The 21,183-nt window shown below is 39.3% G+C and overlaps 1 protein-coding gene across 2 annotated transcripts; it reads left to right on the top strand.

Moving 5' to 3' along the window:
* Window positions 1-105: 105 nt before the first annotated feature.
* Window positions 106-20,768, top strand: LOC125762551 (homeotic protein proboscipedia). 2 transcript variants are annotated; one of them, XM_049424750.1, is made up of 6 exons: window positions 106-2,506; window positions 17,676-17,833; window positions 18,095-18,188; window positions 18,267-18,371; window positions 18,459-18,619; window positions 18,705-20,768. In XM_049424750.1, the coding sequence occupies exons 1-6, from the start codon at window positions 1,990-1,992 to the stop codon at window positions 20,067-20,069; spliced, it is 2,400 nt and encodes a 799-aa protein (XP_049280707.1). In that variant the 5' UTR covers window positions 106-1,989; the 3' UTR covers window positions 20,070-20,768. The 2 variants fall into 2 exon arrangements, with proteins under 2 accessions (XP_049280707.1, XP_049280706.1); XM_049424749.1 differs by having other exon boundaries at window positions 18,267-18,619.
* The last annotated feature ends 415 nt before the right edge of the window (window positions 20,769-21,183 follow it).

Below are 21,183 nucleotides of genomic sequence, written 5' to 3'. Positions count from 1 at the left end.
CGTTACAGGAATTTGTATTTTCCCAAATTACAATACTGTTCCAAAAATCGTAACGCAACGGAAATTGCATACGAACGCGCATAGCAGGGAATGTAAACTCTTGCGCGTATTTTTTGATTCCTGTTTTCTGATTTAAACTTTTCTGTTGTTATTTGTCGATTTATTTTAAACGATGTTTTTACTATCATGCACTTCTATATTTACGTGAACTTGTTTATGTTCAGTTATTTATTATCAAAGAATTATCTATCACTTGTCTTACCTATTTTATAACTGGGTTTATAGGCTGGGTTGTGGAATTACGATCACGTTGGTATCCGCGCATTTAGTATTCGTTTTGCGATTGCCAACCACTGACGAAATCGAAAATAAGTGTTCACACACACTACCAAACCGGGATGTGTATTCAACGAAAAAGAAGGCGTGGGATTGGATCTGTGCCATTTACGCAAGAGTGAACGAGCTGCAACAGCATGCGCGCTCTTTCTATTTCCTGTTCCTACAACAAAACAACATTCAACTTTACCAACCAACCAGATTTTACCATCGCTAACGCCTTAGTTTCAAAATGGTCAGTTAGCTGTTGCAGCTCGTTCGTTTACGACTCATCGAATACGGAGATTCTGCGATTGAGGAGATTACGGCATTGTAAGGTCCAGTGTGAAGGTGTTTGCAAAAGCTAGGGCCAATTTTTCAACGCTCTCATTCCTTAAGAACAATCGTTAGCGGATCTAAAACTAAACAAAACATACGATTCGTGTTGTTTGCGTAACATGATCTTCATAAAATAAGTGGCTTGGTTGCAATGAAACGGAATTGCTATTTCTTCAATTTTGAAAACGTGCCCTATACCGGCCAGTGTCCAGTGTACATCAAAATGTGTTTCACATTCAGCAAAATTCAGTATTTATTTGTGAAAATAATTAAGTGATCGTGCTTGTGTGTGCGTGAAGAAACCTCTCGTGACATAGAAAAATAAAATCGGGCTGTTACGTCCCTTGCAACATGCTTCTTACATCCGCAGTGCATGTGGTGAAGTTTAAATTATTTGCGATTAAAAGCTAGTACATGATTTATGCAAGTACAAAGTGTCGTCAGTTCCGGAGACTTCCAAGATATCAGTGTTGCCGCGTTACTGCTCTGATATTTCGCTGCATCCTTTTCGTGCTTATCTAAATGGTGCCTCGCTATCGCCCGGTGACATCAATGCGCGGAACGCACAGGAAATTCTCCAGCAGCCGGGTATTCCGGTGAGCGAAGCTACCCCAAATATTTTCAAACGACGAGTGCTCGTAATAGGATCTTTGACGCTGCCACGTGTATCGGTCGTTGGAAGACTGTTGCTTTCACATCCCACTTTGTTCTACAACCACCACACAAGGTACCTTTCGGGATGTGATAAGGAAACCAGCACGATACGATTCCAGCCCATTCCTGCGGTATTCATCAAGTACGACCGTCGTACGGTGTTGAGCCGTAAATTTTATGGTGGCATCGCTGCAAACGCTCTAAACATCACCGATATCGGTTACAGCCCTGAAACCGTGAGCTCTATTCTTTACAAAAGTGATACTGGTGTACTACAATAGGAAAATTGTGGCAATTTGTACCATTGATTTGTGCGTGGTGACAATGGCGTGATAATAGATTTAGAGTAGTTTCGTGGAGAAGAATAGAGTAATGATCGGGATATTTTTGTTTTTGTTGCAACATTTCAACAACAGCTAGTTGATCTTTCTGATTTGGGGTTTAATAACATCATGTCGAATCACTTAACAAACGTAATTGATGAGCGCTCGACGATTTGATTTGCTTTTCATGAATATCACTCATCATGGCTACAGCCAGCTTGATAGGATTATAATTTGTTCAATTCGAAGAAAACAGCCATTCTGCTGTTAAAATATAATCTTCCACACCGGAGCTAGCAGTTCTCATTGCGCTTTTGCACCCAGTTACTACTTGAATCCGTTTCACCCCGACCTGGCAATGCAAGAAGTTTGCAGTTCCATCGAACACATGGGAGCACAAATAAAATCAGAATCTCCGGCGATCGGTTCGCTTCAGGCTGGTGCTGCGGTAGTGGTTGGGAGTGAAACCGATATTATCAATCCCCAACAAGTTTCGCTCAACGCTACCCAACAGCAACAAACGATCATTGCTGGTGGACCGCAGCTGGTTGGTCGAAAACAAGTGATCTGTGATAAACCGCCGCGAGCTGCGACCCAATTGCCTATTGCAGCGTCTGTAGAGGGTCTCAGTACGCAAGCTTCTAACCAGCAGCAGCAACAGCAACCTCATCCGGATACATCTTATTGGATGCAGAACGAAAGTGGCTTTATCAACTCACAACCTTCAATGGCTGAATTTCTGACACATATCGACAGTGAGAGCCCGAAGCTCATTTCTCAGGGCTACCCGATGGGGCCCAGTGATAGTATGGAGTCCGTACCGGAATATCCCTGGATGAAGGAGAAAAAAACGGCCCGCAAAGCTACAGCCCAAGGTACGTGCATCTGTCATACTTTTGTACTTTCTTTTTTTTATCTAAATTGTATGTTTTATGGCAGTTACATACACTCTACACAACGAAACTTACAGTTTTTTTTTCATTCGGTGCTTTCGTTGTGACCTGCACATTGCTATGACTACAAACTATGGCAACAGACCTCTATCTATAGTTGTAGTGTACGGTAGCATGCTATTGGATCCCTTTATGTACCAAACAAAACGTCAGTTCGTGCATTTATCCATGGATGTGTAACTATCCATGTATTTATTCCATTATGTTTCATATGTATGTTGGGCAAGCCAGACATCATACGTTAAATTGCCCTCAAACATTTCAGTAAAAGAATATTTCTTCAACGCTTCAAATAAGTATGATTCGTTACGATCGAAATAGTATCTAGACACTACTTAACAGTTTTGTAACACTTTTCGTGGTGTAACTCTTATCTTTACATTGCAACATTTTTCCTATTTACATTGCTGACAAGCGTCTTTTTTACATTACTGACAAGCGTCACATGTAAAATATATTATATCTTAACAAACTGAAACGCTCTTCAAACACAAACATTACTATAATTTTTACTATGCAATTATGCCAATCGTGCCAATGAACCATTATTATATCAAAATATTGTGATCATTAACCAACGCTCATCGACTATAAAGACTCTATGGGATTATAAGATAATAACTTGGCCTCAGAACAGGTGTTTCACTAATAGTTTCACAGTAAAATGTCAAATTCTCATATACAACAATAGCGAATATTATCATTGTGATTGAACCGATTCTTGATTGCGTCCCCATTACGACGAACAGTAGATCGCGTGACTTCGTTGATTCGGAACAGTTGAAGAACATAATTTCTTACTGTTTGCACGATGGATTAGAAACAAATGTAACTTTAAATTTTAATACGGAACAGACACACACGTACAATATTTTATATTTATAACCCATTTATACAACCAAACGGTAATGGAATGACATGATGTTCGAAGCTTACTTGATAACATTATAGAAGATCATAGCTTACCTTACATTTGGCAATAGAAATCAACGGCTTTGAGCATATTTTTCATGTTACTAGGAAATATCACAATAGTACCGTAAAGTGCATAGAATTTCTACGTATGATTTATGCTGGTACCAGTATAAATCGACGATGGTATCTGTCAATTTACGTTCCACAAGCTCCTTTTCGTTACATCCTCCCTTTTAGCTATTCGTCTGACTTATTTCATATTGCTTTGCGGTCACGCATGTATTCTTCACTCCATTAAAACAATCTCCACTAACCCACCCGTAACTCGCTCAATGTTTCCGACAGAATTATTACGAAATTATTGGGGTACGAAATTATTGCTAGCTCTGATATTTGCTACAAATTCATTAAGATGCTACTGTAAGTGGCACTGATGGCGCCGCTGTAGCTATCATCCAGTTTGCGAAAGGCACGGTTTACACTAACCGTGTCCAATAGGAAGATAATATTTTATTCGACATGTAGCAGTTTAAATGAATGCTGTTTACATGACATTACCCACCTTCACGCGTTACGCTTAGGCACACCGTGTGTTTTCGATCTGTCTATTCCTGTTCCACCACAGGATAGTGGCATCGTAAGGGAGACCTCGTGTATGAAGTGGTTACACTGTCGATGATTTACTACTGACCACCCTCTCAACTTGTAATCCATATCATCGAAGACTTCCGAAACTGTTGGAGCTACTCTAGGTAGCTGTGAACGGCTCAGCACGCACGACAACCACCCGTCGTTTGAGAGCACCCCAGGAGGCACAACCATTTCAAAGAGATTAAACGTATAGGTTGCGTACACATGACGGCTCATGAGACGTCCACAAAAGCCGAAGTCATACAAAATTTCAAAAAAATTGGGTCCTGTCCTGGACGCGTCCACAAATCACGAGGAGAAAGAGGATTCGGGAATTATACCTGGGATCTTCGCGAAGTGAAAAAGGATTTGGAAATTATACCTGCGATCCGCATTAGAATACCACATACACTGCATTCGGGGTAGCACTCGGTAAAGCGTTGTTTTGCTTAAGCGTGCAGTAAGCATAGAGGGTTTGTTTCGGCTTTCTACGAAGTTACTTGTGGACGTGGGCAGGGCGTGGGCGTCACGTGTGAGTTGGGCCATAAACGCCGTAAACCCCATGAAACATATTCTAATGATTTCTCGATACGTTTGTTAATTCATTATACCATGGATAGGTACCAAATTGTACCTGTTCGACAAGGAGACACATAACATTTAAATACAAATGTGTTATAATTCAATTTATCTTTTTTCCACAGTACTAAGCGATTTAACTATGCCAGTTTTTTCACAATGCAATATGTCTGTAATGTTTAAGTAAGTGAAAACAGTAAGAAGAAAAATTTCTTTTTATGGCTTCGAACGAAGCCTTAATCGGAAAGACAACCACACATCGAACCATGAATTATATTGAAAACTATACATTATAAGTTCTAAGACGGCTTAAGTTTCTAATATTTTAATGTATAATTTTTTAAATTTTATAGAATTTTAACCTCAATTAATTACCAGAGTCGTCTGATATAAAAGACAATTGTTAGCAAACAAACGGTTTAATAAATTGATATAGTAATGTATTTCCGCATAAAATATTGGTAATGGTCAGGTTTATCCTTTGATGTGATATGATTTTTCAAATGGTCTATCGCATTGCGTTAAAAAGCTTTATAATAATAAAAGGATTGAGATTGTCCTGATATTCATAACCAAGCTGCTAGCAACTGGGCTAGCAACTCATAAATTCTAGTCACGCGTTTGTGATGGATTTTTTTATTCAAAGTAACAAATTCAATGGATTTTGCCATAAATTTCTATCACTTTCATAAAACACCAACCAACCCCGGAACACCGACCATGGTTGAATGTCCATGGTGGAATACAGTACGTGACCTAGAAAAAAAACAACAACTGCAGTTTTCTATTTCCCCTTTTTCTGGTACAGAAACGGCGTCGTTCGGCTTGTCATCGCACTGGGTTTTCATTGTATTGTGTGACCAAAAATAAAAACAACACATCATATCCGTACGACCTTCCGCCATATCGTTCCAATGCAGTCGATGTTTGTTTCTAATTGTTGCCTTCCTCGCAATTGCCCCGACGGTTCCGATCCCATCACTCATCGGAAAAATAACTATCTATCTAACAATTGTATCCGCCTGCAACCACGCGTTTCCATTCAGCACCTGAGCGAGGTAAGCGAGGGTAACCAACGAGAAACGCTCAACAGAATCTTCATCCGCCAAAGCCACCGCGCAGATAACGCGGAATTCATGTAACGCTAGTGACACATGTTACTCACAGCACGCCAAACCGCTTCGGTATGATCATTGCGTACCTCTTCCTGTGCATCAACGTCAACGTCTAACACCACGCATCATACCACGCGACGCATTCTACGAGTTCTTTCAATCACTTTATATGGACGCGAGAGCACATCTCGACAAAAGCAAAAAAAAAAAATAGAATAGCTAGACTCGCGCTCGGTGCTTCGCATTTGGCATTAGTATGATTAATGATCGTGTTCTTTTAAAAATACACCGTCTTCCCAACCGATACCTTACACGTTCGCATTGCCTTAACCTACCTGCGTTACCTACACAACGATGCGTAAGGTTCTACAACGTATTTCAACCATTCTTACGACGTCAATGTAAGCGATCTACAATTTTCTTGTAGGGAAGTTTTGTGTAGGTGCTCACTGTGAAATATCGCGTTTTGTTTATATATTTTTTGTACTGTCGGTGTGAAAAAAAACTCATCTGAATCAATTTTTTAATTGTACAATGCAAAGTGGTTGTTTCATTACATTTTTGTGTAACGAAAATAGTGGGAAAAAATATTCATAACACTGCACGCGATGTACTTATCTCCGTCAAACACTGTTCTTTTATTTCTTTAGTGTTTCATTCTAAACTTAACTGACATGGTTTATTTCCAATTTATTTTATAAATGAAATTGTATTACTATTTTGTCGCATGTTTTGTGTCATTACATTACTGATGATACTTTTTTCTTAACCTTCTTTTGATTTATTCCGCAATACGCCGGCTTGTGCGTGTCTTACGAATCCTTACGTTCCTTACGAATAAAGAATTTTTACTTATTCAACGTAAAGTAATTAAATGTTTTATTAAATTGTTTTGAAATTGTGACTGCTTTGAAAATGTATATTTTATTAAGTTCACAACAGTAACTCCTGCAGCTTGGAAAGCTTTCACTGTATAAAAAAAATGTCTACATACATCGCTGCCACAAACTGTAACCAAACGAACAAGACATGCTTCTACATGCTCATATTCTAAGTTATTGCACTGTGTAAAGCATAAGGTTTTTTTTGCTTGACAGCAGAGTGATGGCTGTAGGGGTTCCTCGAAGTTGCTTTCAATTATGTTTTCCAAACAGCCCCGTTAGCCCGACATTTTTAACTATTGCTTTCTTACATGCGAAGTTTTTCATCCGAACGTGCAATGATAAAATGCGATTCAGCCAGAACCTGCCGCTAAGCGGAGCTTCGTATTCGCCTGTACATATGCAGAGCCGTTCAGACTCTGGAAAAGAAACTATTAAATTCTTGCGCACGATCACGAAGTAGTGTCCGGCCCAACCCTGTAAGACGACGGGCTACCCCGTCTGAAAACACAAACAGTTCAGATATGGCAAAACGGACGGAAAGGCAACTTACAAAAACAAAACACCAACTACAACAGTATGGCGGGAAGAGTGAATGGTAAAACTGTAGACACCGAAGACAGAAATACGCTCGCATGACAAATGAAGTAAAATAACAGGTTACACAAAGAATGATGATTTCTAAGCCACATACGGGCTACACGAAACTTGCTCATAAGTCGACTTCAATTCATATGCCGTTGAATTATTTTTCCTTCAGTTTGCCCGCTCTCGCAAATGCTTTCCCTAGGGCTTGTCGGGCGTTTCATTGCCCTTTTGCCATTCGCTGTCCACTTCCACTGACAGATCAAAGTCAACCTCAACATTCGTTCAATTGCATCTGCCATCGTATAACGCTAACCGCAAAAAAAACCATCGCTTCCGACCGGTGATTTTTCATTGCTACGCTTTTTAATTCACTCCATTTACCCGCTCGAGACCCGCAGACGTAGCAGTAATCGTTTCCCGGTCTCTTAAAACTGTTATAAACTTATACAACAAAAAACCATAACATTACTAAACATATGGCTAAGCGTATGTTGTTTCAGTATCTGTAATTGCTTTGATATACACGCTGATGGCATTGGAAAGCATTTTACATTGATCGAGGAGTTTTCGTAATTTTTTAAAAATTAAAATAAACTAGCATTCAAACATCAATGCTTGCGATCCGTTGCTAGGGAATTCCATTCCGCTAGTACCAATTCCGAATCACTTTTCACGAATTCAAGATTCACGTTATTTGACGCTACTATATACTTACTCTTTAGTATTCACATACAATTCCTTCTGTTTTATCTATCCTTTCCTTGTTTGTAATCTTCAATCGTTTGTATTCACCACAGCTTGTTGGTTTGGAATGTACATAATTCGTAACCAATTCTTGTAACAAGCACTACCAATTTGGTATTTGTTACTTATTAGTTAAATTCAACGAACCATATGTGGTTTCTTTGAAGCTTTTTTTTTACATTTAGTTTTAGGTTTAAAATTTCGTTACATTTAGCACAATCGAGTCACGTGGCACATTTAAGTAGGGTAATTTAGTACAACAAGTCGGTGGTATATATAGTAGCGGCGTTGGTCTTTCACATGACGGAACGCTATCCAATTTCATCTGGAACGTAACCCCGTAGTCTACGTCTACGTGGTATCGTGACCAAGTTGGTCGCTAAACCAAGTAGAACAAGAATTTAGAACAAGCCTATACTATTCTCACAGATCGTACGCAAAACAATAGTTAGACGTCACAACAACTAATTACCCTATTCTTTTTGATTTTACTTTACGTAAAGTTTCCATCGACAAAACAGATGGAATGTATTAATAGTTTTTCGGTGGTCCAGTGTGAGATTTACTATTGGTGATTATGATAAAAGTCTAGTTTTAGTTAAGAAACCGATGGTCTCCGATCTTCTCTTAAAGTTCGATTAGAAATAGTATTTTCTTACGCAATCTACGTGGATTAATAATACTTTGATAACTATCGAGAATTTCAAAAGATTTTTCTTTCGCATATTCTAGAGTCATCACAAACCTCCCATATTTCCCACCCCAACCCCAATGTCAGAATTTGCGGTAGAAGATTTTGGAAGTACATTTTTTAATGATAGATATTTCAAACAATAACTCTCGCAATTGTGTAATACATGCAAAATGAAGACCATTAACAACATCTAAAATATCACTCTCAACTCGTGTTGTGTGATTGTTTGGAGAACATTAAGGACGCATTTATGTTTTGAGCTCAAACCACCACCCAAACTTTTCCAAAGAACCACCAGGCGGATTCTTTATCGTAACCGCAGATCAACGAAATCAACTGCTGTCCTAGGTGCGGTAAGGCACCACACTCTAACCAATGCTTGTGAAGCTACAGAAGTGGCACTTCTTGCGGTTGACATTGTAATTTTATGACTACTATAAATTATATTGTCGTCATCATCGCTTTACTCGCTCGGTTTAGCATTTTTTAAAAAGTCTCACTTAGGCCAACGTTAGTCGGTGCGGTTTTTCGTTCCTGTTTGGTCTTGGCTAAACCACCCTTCGTTCAGCACGTTCACGTTTCTTTCTTTTTTTCTCTCTCTCTCGATTTATTTCACCACACGATACAGTCACAAAGTACACAAAGTGCAAAGGGCAAGCACACACCCCTACAAAACATTGCTCTATGCGCTAGCAAAAAGAGTCCGTCTACCAATGCTGAGAAAAAAATGTGAGTGTTTATCAAATAAATACACATGAATAACAAGAGTCTCAGTACACGCACACACCTCGGAGCAGGAAATTCCTTCAAGAACTACCACTCCCTTTTCGGCTCGGCCCAATCATATCCTGGCAGCTGGATTAGAGGATTGAATGAACGCGAAAAACAGCAGGAAGTTGTATCGCATCGCTTCGTAGGGAGCGGAGAAGAAAAATGGACCATGATGTGCTAATCTGCTTAAAAATATTATGTTATCATTCCGCATACAATCTTCCCTCGGTCGACCGCATCGCGACGATTGCTGAAGAAGCGACGTTTGGCCTTGGTCGCACGAAATAGGGGATGGTTCAGAGGTCCACCGTGTGAAGTCGACAGGTCAAGCAATCATTTGTCTCCGAGAGTGGACCGTTTTCTCTGGGGATCAATAAAATCACCGCTGCTAAACGGTTTGAAATTTGATAAGGTTCAGTTTTATTAAGGGATAATCGTCCCCCTTGTACCCACCATCACGACAAACGATCTTTTTTTACACCGGGGGAACGGGGATTGTAACAAAACACTTACAAACATGCCTTACCCACCCAGCATCACAAAAGGGCGCCAACGCCTCTTAGACACTCACAGGAGGCGCCGTCATCACCATGGAATCTTGGCCCTCGTCGGTGTACCTTCGAACCAGGACACCATGAACCGGCTCTCTATCTATGGTGTACCCGAAACGAAACAGAAAACGAAATGTTTTGAATGAGTTTGATTAACGATCTAACATGATTCTTGCTCTGCTTGTGTTCTTGCACCCAACTTGTTCGCAATAGTGCGTTTAGAAGAAGATGAGAAAGAAAGCAAAACTGTATCACCACTCTGCCCTTTCGGCACCGTACATGGCTGCCGGCCGTTGAATTTGATGGTACTGATGAATTGCGGAACAATTTTTCTTCCAAAAGACTGTAGACACCTCAAAATTACTAGCAATCCATGGGCTCTGGCACTTGTCCGAGAACTTCATCCCATTGCAGTACGGGTACGCAAGCGTTGGTAAGAAAAACGGCCTTGGTTAAAGGCATTCGTTGTGGGTTGCTTTGATTGGTATCCGCCTGGGACCGGTGCACGTTCAAAGAGGGAAAAAACGACGTCCTCTGCCCTGCCGACCAACGTTCCGCTAACCGCAGCCCAACAACTGTACGCTCGCAGGCGGACAGCGAGCCTCGCAAACAAAATCGAGTCCAAGTGCGGCAGCACAGCATAGGCGTGAAAATTAAAATTTACCTCGGTTGATTATAGCCTCTATTAGTGCTAGCTTAAGTCATAAAACCGCGCATGATTGGCATAACAAAAATTAGGCACCAAATAAAGGGAACAGAGCGTAATCAATTATACACAAGAAACACTCGCATCTCCAACGCTTCGGTAGCGGCAAAGTAGCAAACATCACTGATAAAAAAAAAAAATTATCCACTAGGGATTCACTTAAGATCCCAAATTCCGTCGCCATATGTTGATGAGCAGATGGTTTTGCTGCATTTCCAACACACGAAACACCCTTCAAAATATTCACATTTCATTAGCCAGCCTCTTTTTTCAGTTAGCAGTAGATTCCGATTTCAATTAAACGCTCTTCTGTTGTTTTTCTAACTATTTCTTCAAAACGCTAGGTCATGGTTGATAACGTGTATATTAATCTATACATTGTATTCATAAGCAACTTGAATATGGTTACATTTTGCGTTTATTTTACCATAAAAGAAATGTAACCAACCGATCAGAACCATCTTGAAAAATTGCACACCCACCTGCAACTGTCATAAGTAATCGCTTCTTCCAAATCGGCGCGACGCGATTTTGATGAGGGTCCCCTACTTACCGACATTAATTGGTTCCAAAAAAACCGTAAGGAACCCCAAAAATATGACACAAAATAAAAACCAAAAAAACATATTGCCTGTGGCTTCACAAGAAGAAACCTGGCAACCAACCGCAAGCACTTTTAAGACAAATAGACTGTTATCTTGTTCGTTTAAGATTTGTGTTTGTTTTTCGCCCTACATTCACTGTCCTCAACAAAATGCTTCATTCTCGCACAGTGCTACTGTTATCAAGAAACAAAATAAGGAACATGATTTTGAAATGCAATAACTGATTTATTAAACTATTTTCAGTTGTATTTGAATGGTTTTGAAACCATTAAGCACTTAATAAAACGATAACATTTTTCCTTGCAATACATTAATTAAGGAGCTTTATAAACGGGCTTCATTGTAAAAAATATTTAAGAAAAATTGAACTATTTAAATTTATTTTTATTTTAATTAATGATTACAACTTCGGCCGTATTGTCAGCCTCTGAGGCTAAAGTAGTACAATTATCACAAGGCATTTCCCCCTTATCCTTTGCCTTATCCCGGGCAAACTCGGTTTGAAGTATTTAAATTGAAGTAGTTATTTATCTTTCTTCTTCGGGAAAAAGAAGGAAAATTCATAGCAAAATTTATGTTCGCTTCTTATACGTTGGTTCAGTTATTGGTGATCGATTTTAATGCCATAATTTCAAGCTAAAACGACCTACAGCCTGACGAATCTGAAAATAAAGCGATAAAACGAACAAAATACCATTATCTACTCAACTAGACCGACCGTCGATACGTACCCCTATCCACGAATCTTTACCGTCATTCTTCCGGTATGGATTCTTCTATATTCTTTTTTTGCATTTCTGGTCGCACCTTAACATAATGTTCAACCCATCAGAAGGGTGGCATGGAACACTCCCAAACATTAGAAGTACTCCTTGCTACACCAATATTCGCTGCACGGTTAATAATTTAATATTGTTTCGTTATTTCACACTCATTCTGCAGAATTTTAGCAGTATTTTTGTTAACTCTGTGTAAAAGTTTTATTTTCTATTGGATTAATATCATCCAAACATCGCGTACAAATTCTTGTCGCAGTACGTTTTTATTTTTCTAGCGCATACTTTCTTCTATGCATCCTAGCCGCACTTATTTTGCATATTAAAGATATTAAACGCAGTCCCGTAATTGTTTTCGCAATCGTTTAAATTTATTCTTCTCGCTCTTGGTGGTGTAACTACCAGAAAACCGCATATTTACGATAGCTCACAAACATTTCCCTAGCGCACTGGGGGCAGAGCAACGAATGACACTATCGTCCGTCCTCGTTTCAAGAAACGCAGTAGAATAAAAGTATAATGTTATACTCACACACACACACACACACACAGCCTCACAAAAAATAGCTCGGCTTACAATGATACCCATCCTACAGTGAAAATGCCACCAGAAACAACAGCAACAGAAATTAAATGACTTTTAAAAATAGAGGAAAATCTTTTCCGAATCACTTTTTTCAACTTTCTTCAATTTTCCTTCTTCGCCCTTAGGCCATGACCGGACAAAGGATGGGAGCTTCTTCCCGGATGATATCCGAAGGAAAGCATACTTTTTTGGTTTAGATTTATACACATTTCCTGCCCTTTAAACATCGACTTTTTTACCCCGGTATTTGTGTGAGTTAATGTTTTGTTTTGTTTTGTTTTTTTTTCGTTAACAAACAGACATCTTGCACAGATCGCGAATTAAAAATTAAAACCCATTTGCAACTAACTTCAACGTAACGCTAGTGCATTGATTTCTTTTTTATTTCATGTTGTGGTTTTCTGTTTCAAGTTGTTCCTAAATGAAGTTGGTGTTGTTGTGCTATTTCGAAAATGTGTACCGTCATTTGCCAATGCAGAAAGTTTTCTCCTGCTGAGGGATTATGTATATACATACATTCAATTGTTCCGCAGTTAGTCTCCCGTACTAACGCTAGTCACAACCAATCGTTTCTTTTTTCAACCTGTACATCCAAACACAGGGGATATAGATTTGATAAATTGCTTGTCTGTGACCTCCAGAAATCAATGTGTCAGCCTTACCATCGTGAAGAAGCGGCAACAAAATTGCCGAACACGAAAGTTCAATGCTTTCACGATGTTTGATCGCTGGGTGACAAATCTCGGTGACCAAATGTTTTTTCAGAGTACATACATTCTTGAATCTCACCCCACTCTTCAAACGGAACAATCCCAAAGCCAATGGTCAAGCCCAAGCCGGCTATGGAACGCTATGGCTAAACTTCCCTGACAATGTCCCTGGCATGCACAGGTGCTACGGGCTTCTGTTCTTCTGACTGAGGCGCCCTTATCCCATCCTATCTATAAACAAAAACATACACACTCTACGTGTAGGACAGAGTGCTACAAACGGTATAGCAGACCGTAAGCGTTTTCGCACATCACACCGTCGGAAATGTACGGATACAGAAAGAGGGATCAATTGTTTACAATTGACATGTGGTGATCAATCAATCATTTTCAAAAAACGATTTCCAACTACCGTTTCGTAACGTACAGTACCGATGCGCCACCTTAGGCTGTGTCATTGCCATCGTCAACGTCTTATGCGTATCCAGCGTGTATGTAACTAGCCGACGCAGACTGACAGCAGCTCTCGTAGCGACAGTAAAGCTGTTGAGCGAAAGCACTCTCCCAGTCCTCCAAACTCTTGGCAGATCATCTAGGCCGAAGGAACGTCGTCACTAAGCGAACACATGCATACATCTTCATCGATGCGAATAAGTATTGACAACATGTTTGTAGGGAAAGTAGTATGGTAGAATATGTACATTTCTACAGTACCGCTACCATGTGCCAATGCATCTTGATTCTCATTTTTAGCGAGGGCTACAATTCTCAGACCTACTAAAATCTTGCACGACGCTGTTCAAATCATGATTGATTTTGGGTTGCTGTAAATCCTGCTAACCACGAAGGTTCCTAACCCTGATTTTTTCCACCGTGTACACATCAGCAAGAACTGAAAAATAAATCATAAAAAAAACAGTTTGTTCTTAACAATCTAAAAATAATGTTCGTGAGATATCTATTGTTTTATTCCTATTCAAAATTGCGGAACATCTTGTTTGCATATTTCGTATCAGTAATTTAAACTGCAAAGTAAAACATTTAAATCACTCTCATCACACATTTGCCAGTTCATTGCATACACTGTTACATTTTTTTGTGTACGTTCTGTGTGTATGTATGTATGTAAAATTTAACAATTTCACAAGATTTCTTTTTTGTAAATATACTTTGCAATGGAAGCCTCCCCTCACCAACACACCGCATTTCTAATCCATCAAACGGTTCGCTGCTTTCAGAAAATATACATGTATCTTCTCCGAAAATAAAACTACGGAAAAGACTCACTCACGCTGAGTCCTTGCCATGGAATGCGCCGAATTTCTCGCGTGGCCATTTTCTGTACGCTTTTTTTACTGGTCGTCCAGCATGAATCATCGACTACGATTTGTGGTCGCTTCCGTCTGGCCGTCCTGCCGGAACTTTAGCTAGCGTTATCGCTGAATCGTTTTTATTTTGGATGATGTTGATGACGATAGATACGATGATAAGGCAAAAACTGCTAGTTACCAAAAACTCTTCCTTATCATCCTGGAAATAAAGCGCAGATAGGGCAGTGGGGAGGGACATGAACTACGCGCACACTGGTACTTGCATCGTCTATAGCAGAACGATAAATACTGGCTATTCTCGTGAGTATTGACGGACTAAACGAAACATTCCACCTCATCATCGCTGTGCGACCTTTTTTTTCAACCCACAAACACATGATGTTGTAGAACGTTTTGCAAGGTGCTGTTTGAAGTGTGAGTTACTGACGCTTCCTAGTCCCAATGCTGACACGTCTGTATATCACCCACAATACCCAAGACATTGAAAAATCGTCCCGAATTCATATACTTATATCCTATGTTGATACTATTGTTACTGTCAAACCACACGAAACAAATGTTTATATTGATAACAATCGACCTAGTGTAACGAATCATTCATATCAATCTTACCTTTATCCAGAAATGTTTTAACATCATCATTTAAAAGAGTTAAAAAAACCGAAAATCCATTTGAAGCAAAGAATAAACCAAAACTATTATACCATACATAGTGTAATTATTCTTTTCATTTGTTTTAGTTTTTCATTTGTTTTAGTTTACACAAAACCATAATGCATATGCATAAATCAATAAATGAATAAGTCAACATGATTAAAAGTTTGACAGGAAAAAAAGTATTTTTTCTGAGCTATTGTTTATATTATCACATCTATTTTCAAACAAATGCGATTTACTTAAAAAAACAGCATTTCATGATTACAAAGAAATTTCAAACAAAAGAACTGATTGAAGCATAACAAAACATAGTATACCCAGTAAAACACTGCTGTAACATTGTAAATTGTTTTTGTTCAATGCGTTAAAAATTAACTTAACATAACGAAATAATACTGAAACAATCTCAAACTGATTTCAAATGTCTTCTGCTTGCGCACACCATACGCCCATTTATTAATCATTACGATAACTATTGCTTCACAAATCATATCGGATAAAAATACCAGATACAAATCATATTTGACATGGAGACATGGTGTTCCCCGTACTGTTCCCATCATAATTCGAAATCCCATTTTCGAACTAAATATTTAAATCAAAAATAAACTAATAGAAGATTTATTTGTAAAATTCCAATGAATCGGATATGTACTTGCCATGTAAGAGAACGAAAGAATCATTTTGAGAATCCTATTTATTTGATTTCATTGAGGTTATTGCTTTTACCGAAATATTATTTTGAAACGAAAAATATTATTCTAAAATGAATATTAGCTACTGCTTCTTAAATCTATCTCATTTACTTTCACATAATACTTATTCAACCAACCAGTCTTCAGCCTTCATTTCAATTTTTTAATTATGCTTGTGAATAGAATTTTTTTTCTTTTTAGCGATTCCAAATACAATCATTTCTGTCGCTTGTTTTATAACTTAGATCAGGGGGACCCCTCTTCCCTCAAAATGTTTATCTTAAAATAGTACGCTGCAGAATATTGTACAAAATGCGTGTTGTTTACCAGTTAGTATGGAACTTCGATTAAAAGATTGTAATGGAGGTCATTTTTTGTTAATTATATTTAACTACAAAATTTAGGAACAAAGCTTTACTACTACAATAACAGTCGCACAGAGCCAATCCTTCGCGATTTCGGTTCTTACGCAGTCAAATCAAACAAATTTAAATTTTTTTTTGTTTCAAGATGCTGGCTACTCACCGTATTGTTGTTTTTTTTTCGTTTGATATGGTATTATAATTAAAAATGACCATATTTGAATGCAATTCTTCTTGACCGAGAATGTAAGAAATCGCTCCGTGAGTTACTTTGAATTTATTTCACATCGTCGTAAAATGAGACTGAGCTTCATATAATTTCTATCAAATTTGTTTAAATACTTTGTGCTGAAACAAGAATTTAAACACAACTTCTCTTCATCCTATGATCTGTTCTTCTTTCCATTTGCTTCTTGGTTTGTTTCTTGCTTTAATCCAAATACCGTACTCGGATCAATCAATAAACTACGTAATAAAATAAAATTATATCAAAGTAGATCAACAAATAAAACATTATGGAACAACAAATCCAGTGGGAAACTGAAATCTTTTTTATACAACAACTCGCATAACATTCATCATATATAAACACGAACAACATGACTGTGCTAAACTGCGTACACGCGCAGATTTCCGTCATTCCAGCGCGCGCCACGTATAACACTCACTTTAATGTGAAATCGGATATTGACCATTCAATTTTACTGACCACCAATAAATATCGATAGCTGCAAACAACATATTTTTTTCGTTTCCCTTACTCGCGGACAAAACCGTACAGTAATCAAATTACAATAAAATATCAATTACCATTGAACCATAAATTATCGCCCGCCACCGTTTGACAATAGCAGCTTCTTTGACCCCAACGAAGCCTTCCCCAAATCCGTGCTACCCGTACCCTTTACAGCGTCGGCGTTGTGCAATGTGTTGTGTTTGTGTGAAAACGGCTAAAATCGATTAACGCACTTTCTCTTTAATAATCTCTTTAAAAGCCATTTTGATGATTCTGCCAGTCTTCCGATCGTTCAATCAAAACCTACCATTTATTGACGGATCTATAAACAGACTCAAATGGTCATATAAACAGCAACCAAATATATAATTTAGCTTAGTTTTTAAACAGTGCCCATGCAATATATTTTCTCATTTTCTTCTTTTCTTTTCATGTTCTGCCATACGCCTCTTACAACAGCTGAGTTTGTTGCAGAAAATGGTTTACCACGCCGATTGCGTACGGCCTACACCAATACGCAGCTCCTAGAGCTTGAGAAGGAGTTTCACTTCAACAAATACCTTTGCCGGCCAAGAAGAATCGAAATAGCAGCTAGTCTCGATCTAACAGAAAGACAGGTAACTGTCATATTCAGTCTTACTGCGGTTCATTATTTTTTCCATACAGCAACGCACCTCCTCCTCGATACCTTAGCGCCTTTTCATTTTACGAACAATTTCCAAGTGTAATTAGTTACGATCACCAACAGTCTGCAAAGCAAATTGTGCAGTGGTTTGAATGATTCATTCTGCTTTCTATGCTTTTCATGCTTTCCTCATTGATGTGGAATATCGATGTCGCTCGTTTTATGCTTTCAATAAACACCACCACTCTCAAAGGTGAAAGTGTGGTTTCAAAATCGGCGCATGAAGCATAAACGACAAACACTCTCTAAAACGGATGATGACGAATCGGGAAAGGACGATCTCAAAGGTGAGTATACATAACTACATACATACACACCACGGATGAAACCAACATCATCGGGAAATTTTTGTTGGTGTTTTTCAGATTCCAATTCCAAAAAATCTTGCCAAGGATGTGAGCTACCCTCAGATGACATACCAGACTCGACGTCCAGCTCTCGAGGGATGAACAACAGTACGCCGAACGCCGGTAAGTCGCCCCTGCGCAAAGCGTACCACAAGTCAATGAAGTTGATGAGAATCTTCCCTGAACATTCGTCTGACACTCTGCCACTAGCCATGACACCGAATTCCACCGTCGATATAAGCACTCCGACTGGTGGTGGCGGAGGCTCTGGTGGCGTAACCAACGCGGTCAGTGCCGACTCCAGTGTTGCCTCCACGGGAAGCCTCGACGAGGAGGACGAAATCCATGCCAAAGTGAAGAAGAAATCGGACGTAAGTACTATCATTATAATTGTGACACCAATAGACACACGGTGAATTAATATTCCGTTCATCCACTTTCAACGCCACACTTTAGGGGCAAGCGATAAAGAAAGAGTCGGTCAGTTCTACAAAAATTATCAACAGCAACTCATTCAAAAACTACGATGCGACTGGCTATCCCAAGGATAGTGGCCCTGTTTTGGGACCGTCGTCTGCACCGATTACCATCCCTCACAGTCCAGTTTCTACTTCGGCCATCTCACCCAGCAGCAACAGCAATAGTAACAACAATAACAGCAACAGCAACAACAACAACAATCTTCAATCGTACTACAATCATCCCAGTCCTTACGGAGTAGTGAAGCATAAGCTACCACATGGACCAATTATAAGTCACGAAAGTGAAGGATCTCCGACCACCACAGGATCCTCAGGTAGTGGAATGTATTTTAATAGTAAGCCCCAAGAGTACTTTGGCAAAGCAGATGCTGGCGTACATTATCAACCACCGTATCAACATTATCAGAAAACCATCATACCCCCTGGGGCAGGTTACGGTGGTCCCCAGCATACACTAAACGAAGGCTATCCCAATGCACAGAAAACGGATTTTAATGCCTCGTTGGGATTGAAGAGTTTCGGTAATAAGACTTTAGTACAAGATTCTCCGCAAGCGAAGCTACAGCAAGCCCAGCATCAGCTCGGCGATTCAACGTTCCACCCGCAGTCCCAACCCTATTACAACAGTTGTGACACAGGCCTTAACAACGTCGGACAGTATGGTCCTAGCGGACAACAATACTATCCAAATGATTACGATCCACAGCACGAGTTTGGTGGTGGAACCGGTTACTACGAGTCAACGAAACCGGGTGCTGTAGGACAGAGCCACTACTACGATAGTATGGGAACGTTTCATCACGGTGCATTAGCGGCTAACAACAATATGGACTACCAAGGCAATGGCCCATACACTGGTCTCGGTACCGCAGTACCAGCGGCAATGGGAACTGAATCTTGTGAAACGTTTGCCTTCCATCAAGCATCCCCCGTAGCTAGTGCATATTACGAACAACAACATCTTCATCAACAACAACATCAACAGCAGCACCATCCACAGCAACATCACCATCAGCATCCTTTCCAACAGCAAAACAGCCAGCAACTGCATTCGTTCCATCATCAACAACAAACGCTGCCGAACCCTGCAGCGGTTGGTGTCGGCATAAACAGCAGTACTGTAGTCAGGACAACAACCCAGGTCGGAAACCATCACGACATTACCACAGGCGAACTCTGCTCGTTTAACGGTTGTCCACCAGTTGGTAGCGGCAGCAGCAGCGCAGGCCAAACCAAACCAGCCGCCATGGTTAGTCTGGACAATTCCAATTCGTCCGACTTCAATTTTCTTAGCAATTTGGCGAACGATTTCGCTCCAGAATATTATCAGCTTAGCTAATTCTACATTTAGTTGCTTCCGTCAATGTCTTGATTTTATGTAAGCGCAAACGAAGAGCATTCTTGTACTTGAGGAAATTACGCAAAGAAGAAAACGCTTTACGCTTCATAATTGCATCCCATTAATCGAGAATGCTATTGAAAATCGTATGACTACGTGGAAACTATTTATGAAACTAAGGCGCACATTAACTAAGGCGTATTCTATTCCACCCGATTTTGTTTTCGTGCATTTTGTTTCACAAAAAGCAATCCTGTTGTTATTAAATTGTTACCTATTGCCTTGCTGTACTTAACAGACGTTTTTGTTCGGTGTATGTATGTTTGTTTTCATCCAACTAGATTAGCGTCAGGATTTTAATCACTGTAAATAAGGTGGGAACCAAGCGTCTGGGAATCCAAACCCAGCTCAAGCGAACTTTTATATCACATAACAATCGTAGATTATTCCTGGTACAGGACGCACAATACAATGGCAGGCCCAGCAAATCGCTGTGCAATTATGATCGGTGTATCAAAAAGGGATGGTCAAGGCATACAAAACATAATAATCGTTAGAGTACAGGTATGTTCACAAATCGTCGTCGGTATATTAATGATACTTCTTTATGTACAAATTATAACCAACAGTTATAGCGAAAAATTCATGATGATCATGCATTTCAACATGTAAAATAAAGGATCAATGATAATTAAACTATACGTGAATCATGTCATAACTCATTTTTTCTAGTTAGCTTACTTTTTTCCATTCTATTATTTATCTCACTGTTTTATTGGTTATATTCAACGGACTAAATATGGTGTTCACCAAGCAATAGACCGCACTACACATATACAATTAAAGTGCACAGAGCGCGTCAAGTCTGGTTCAAAACGTTTCTTGAATAATTATTCAAATATTTAAAGAAAATCAAGCGACAGTACAAATGAAAATTGTTTTTCAACATTGTAATGCATCACCAAAGCATTTGGGTTTTGTTCTCTTCATTTATGTACATCGTTTATTTAATTATATACGGGGCACGATTTTCACCCGTTTTCTCCGATTGCTCGACTTCGCGGATGACATCGATATTATCGGACGGACATCTGCGGCGGTGTGCGACGTGTAC

This window comes from Anopheles funestus, chromosome 2RL (genome assembly GCF_943734845.2).
Source record: "Anopheles funestus chromosome 2RL, idAnoFuneDA-416_04, whole genome shotgun sequence".
NCBI classification, from domain to species: domain Eukaryota; kingdom Metazoa; phylum Arthropoda; class Insecta; order Diptera; family Culicidae; genus Anopheles; species Anopheles funestus.
The sequence above is the reverse complement of the archived record's forward strand: the minus strand, read 5'-3'. Positions and strand labels throughout refer to the sequence as shown.

What these genes read in the sequence shown, in the direction of transcription:
- LOC125762551 (XM_049424749.1), top strand. Translation starts at nt 1,990, where the DNA reads ATGCAAGAAGTTTGCAGTTCCATCGAACACATGGGAGCACAAATAAAA. An exon ending in TCGATCTAACAGAAAGACAG is followed by an intron (nt 17,834 to 18,094) that starts GTAACTGTCATA and finishes CCACTCTCAAAG; the next exon opens with GTGAAAGTGTGGTTTCAAAA. An exon ending in GGGAAAGGACGATCTCAAAG is followed by an intron (nt 18,189 to 18,266) that starts GTGAGTATACAT and finishes GGTGTTTTTCAG; the next exon opens with ATTCCAATTCCAAAAAATCT.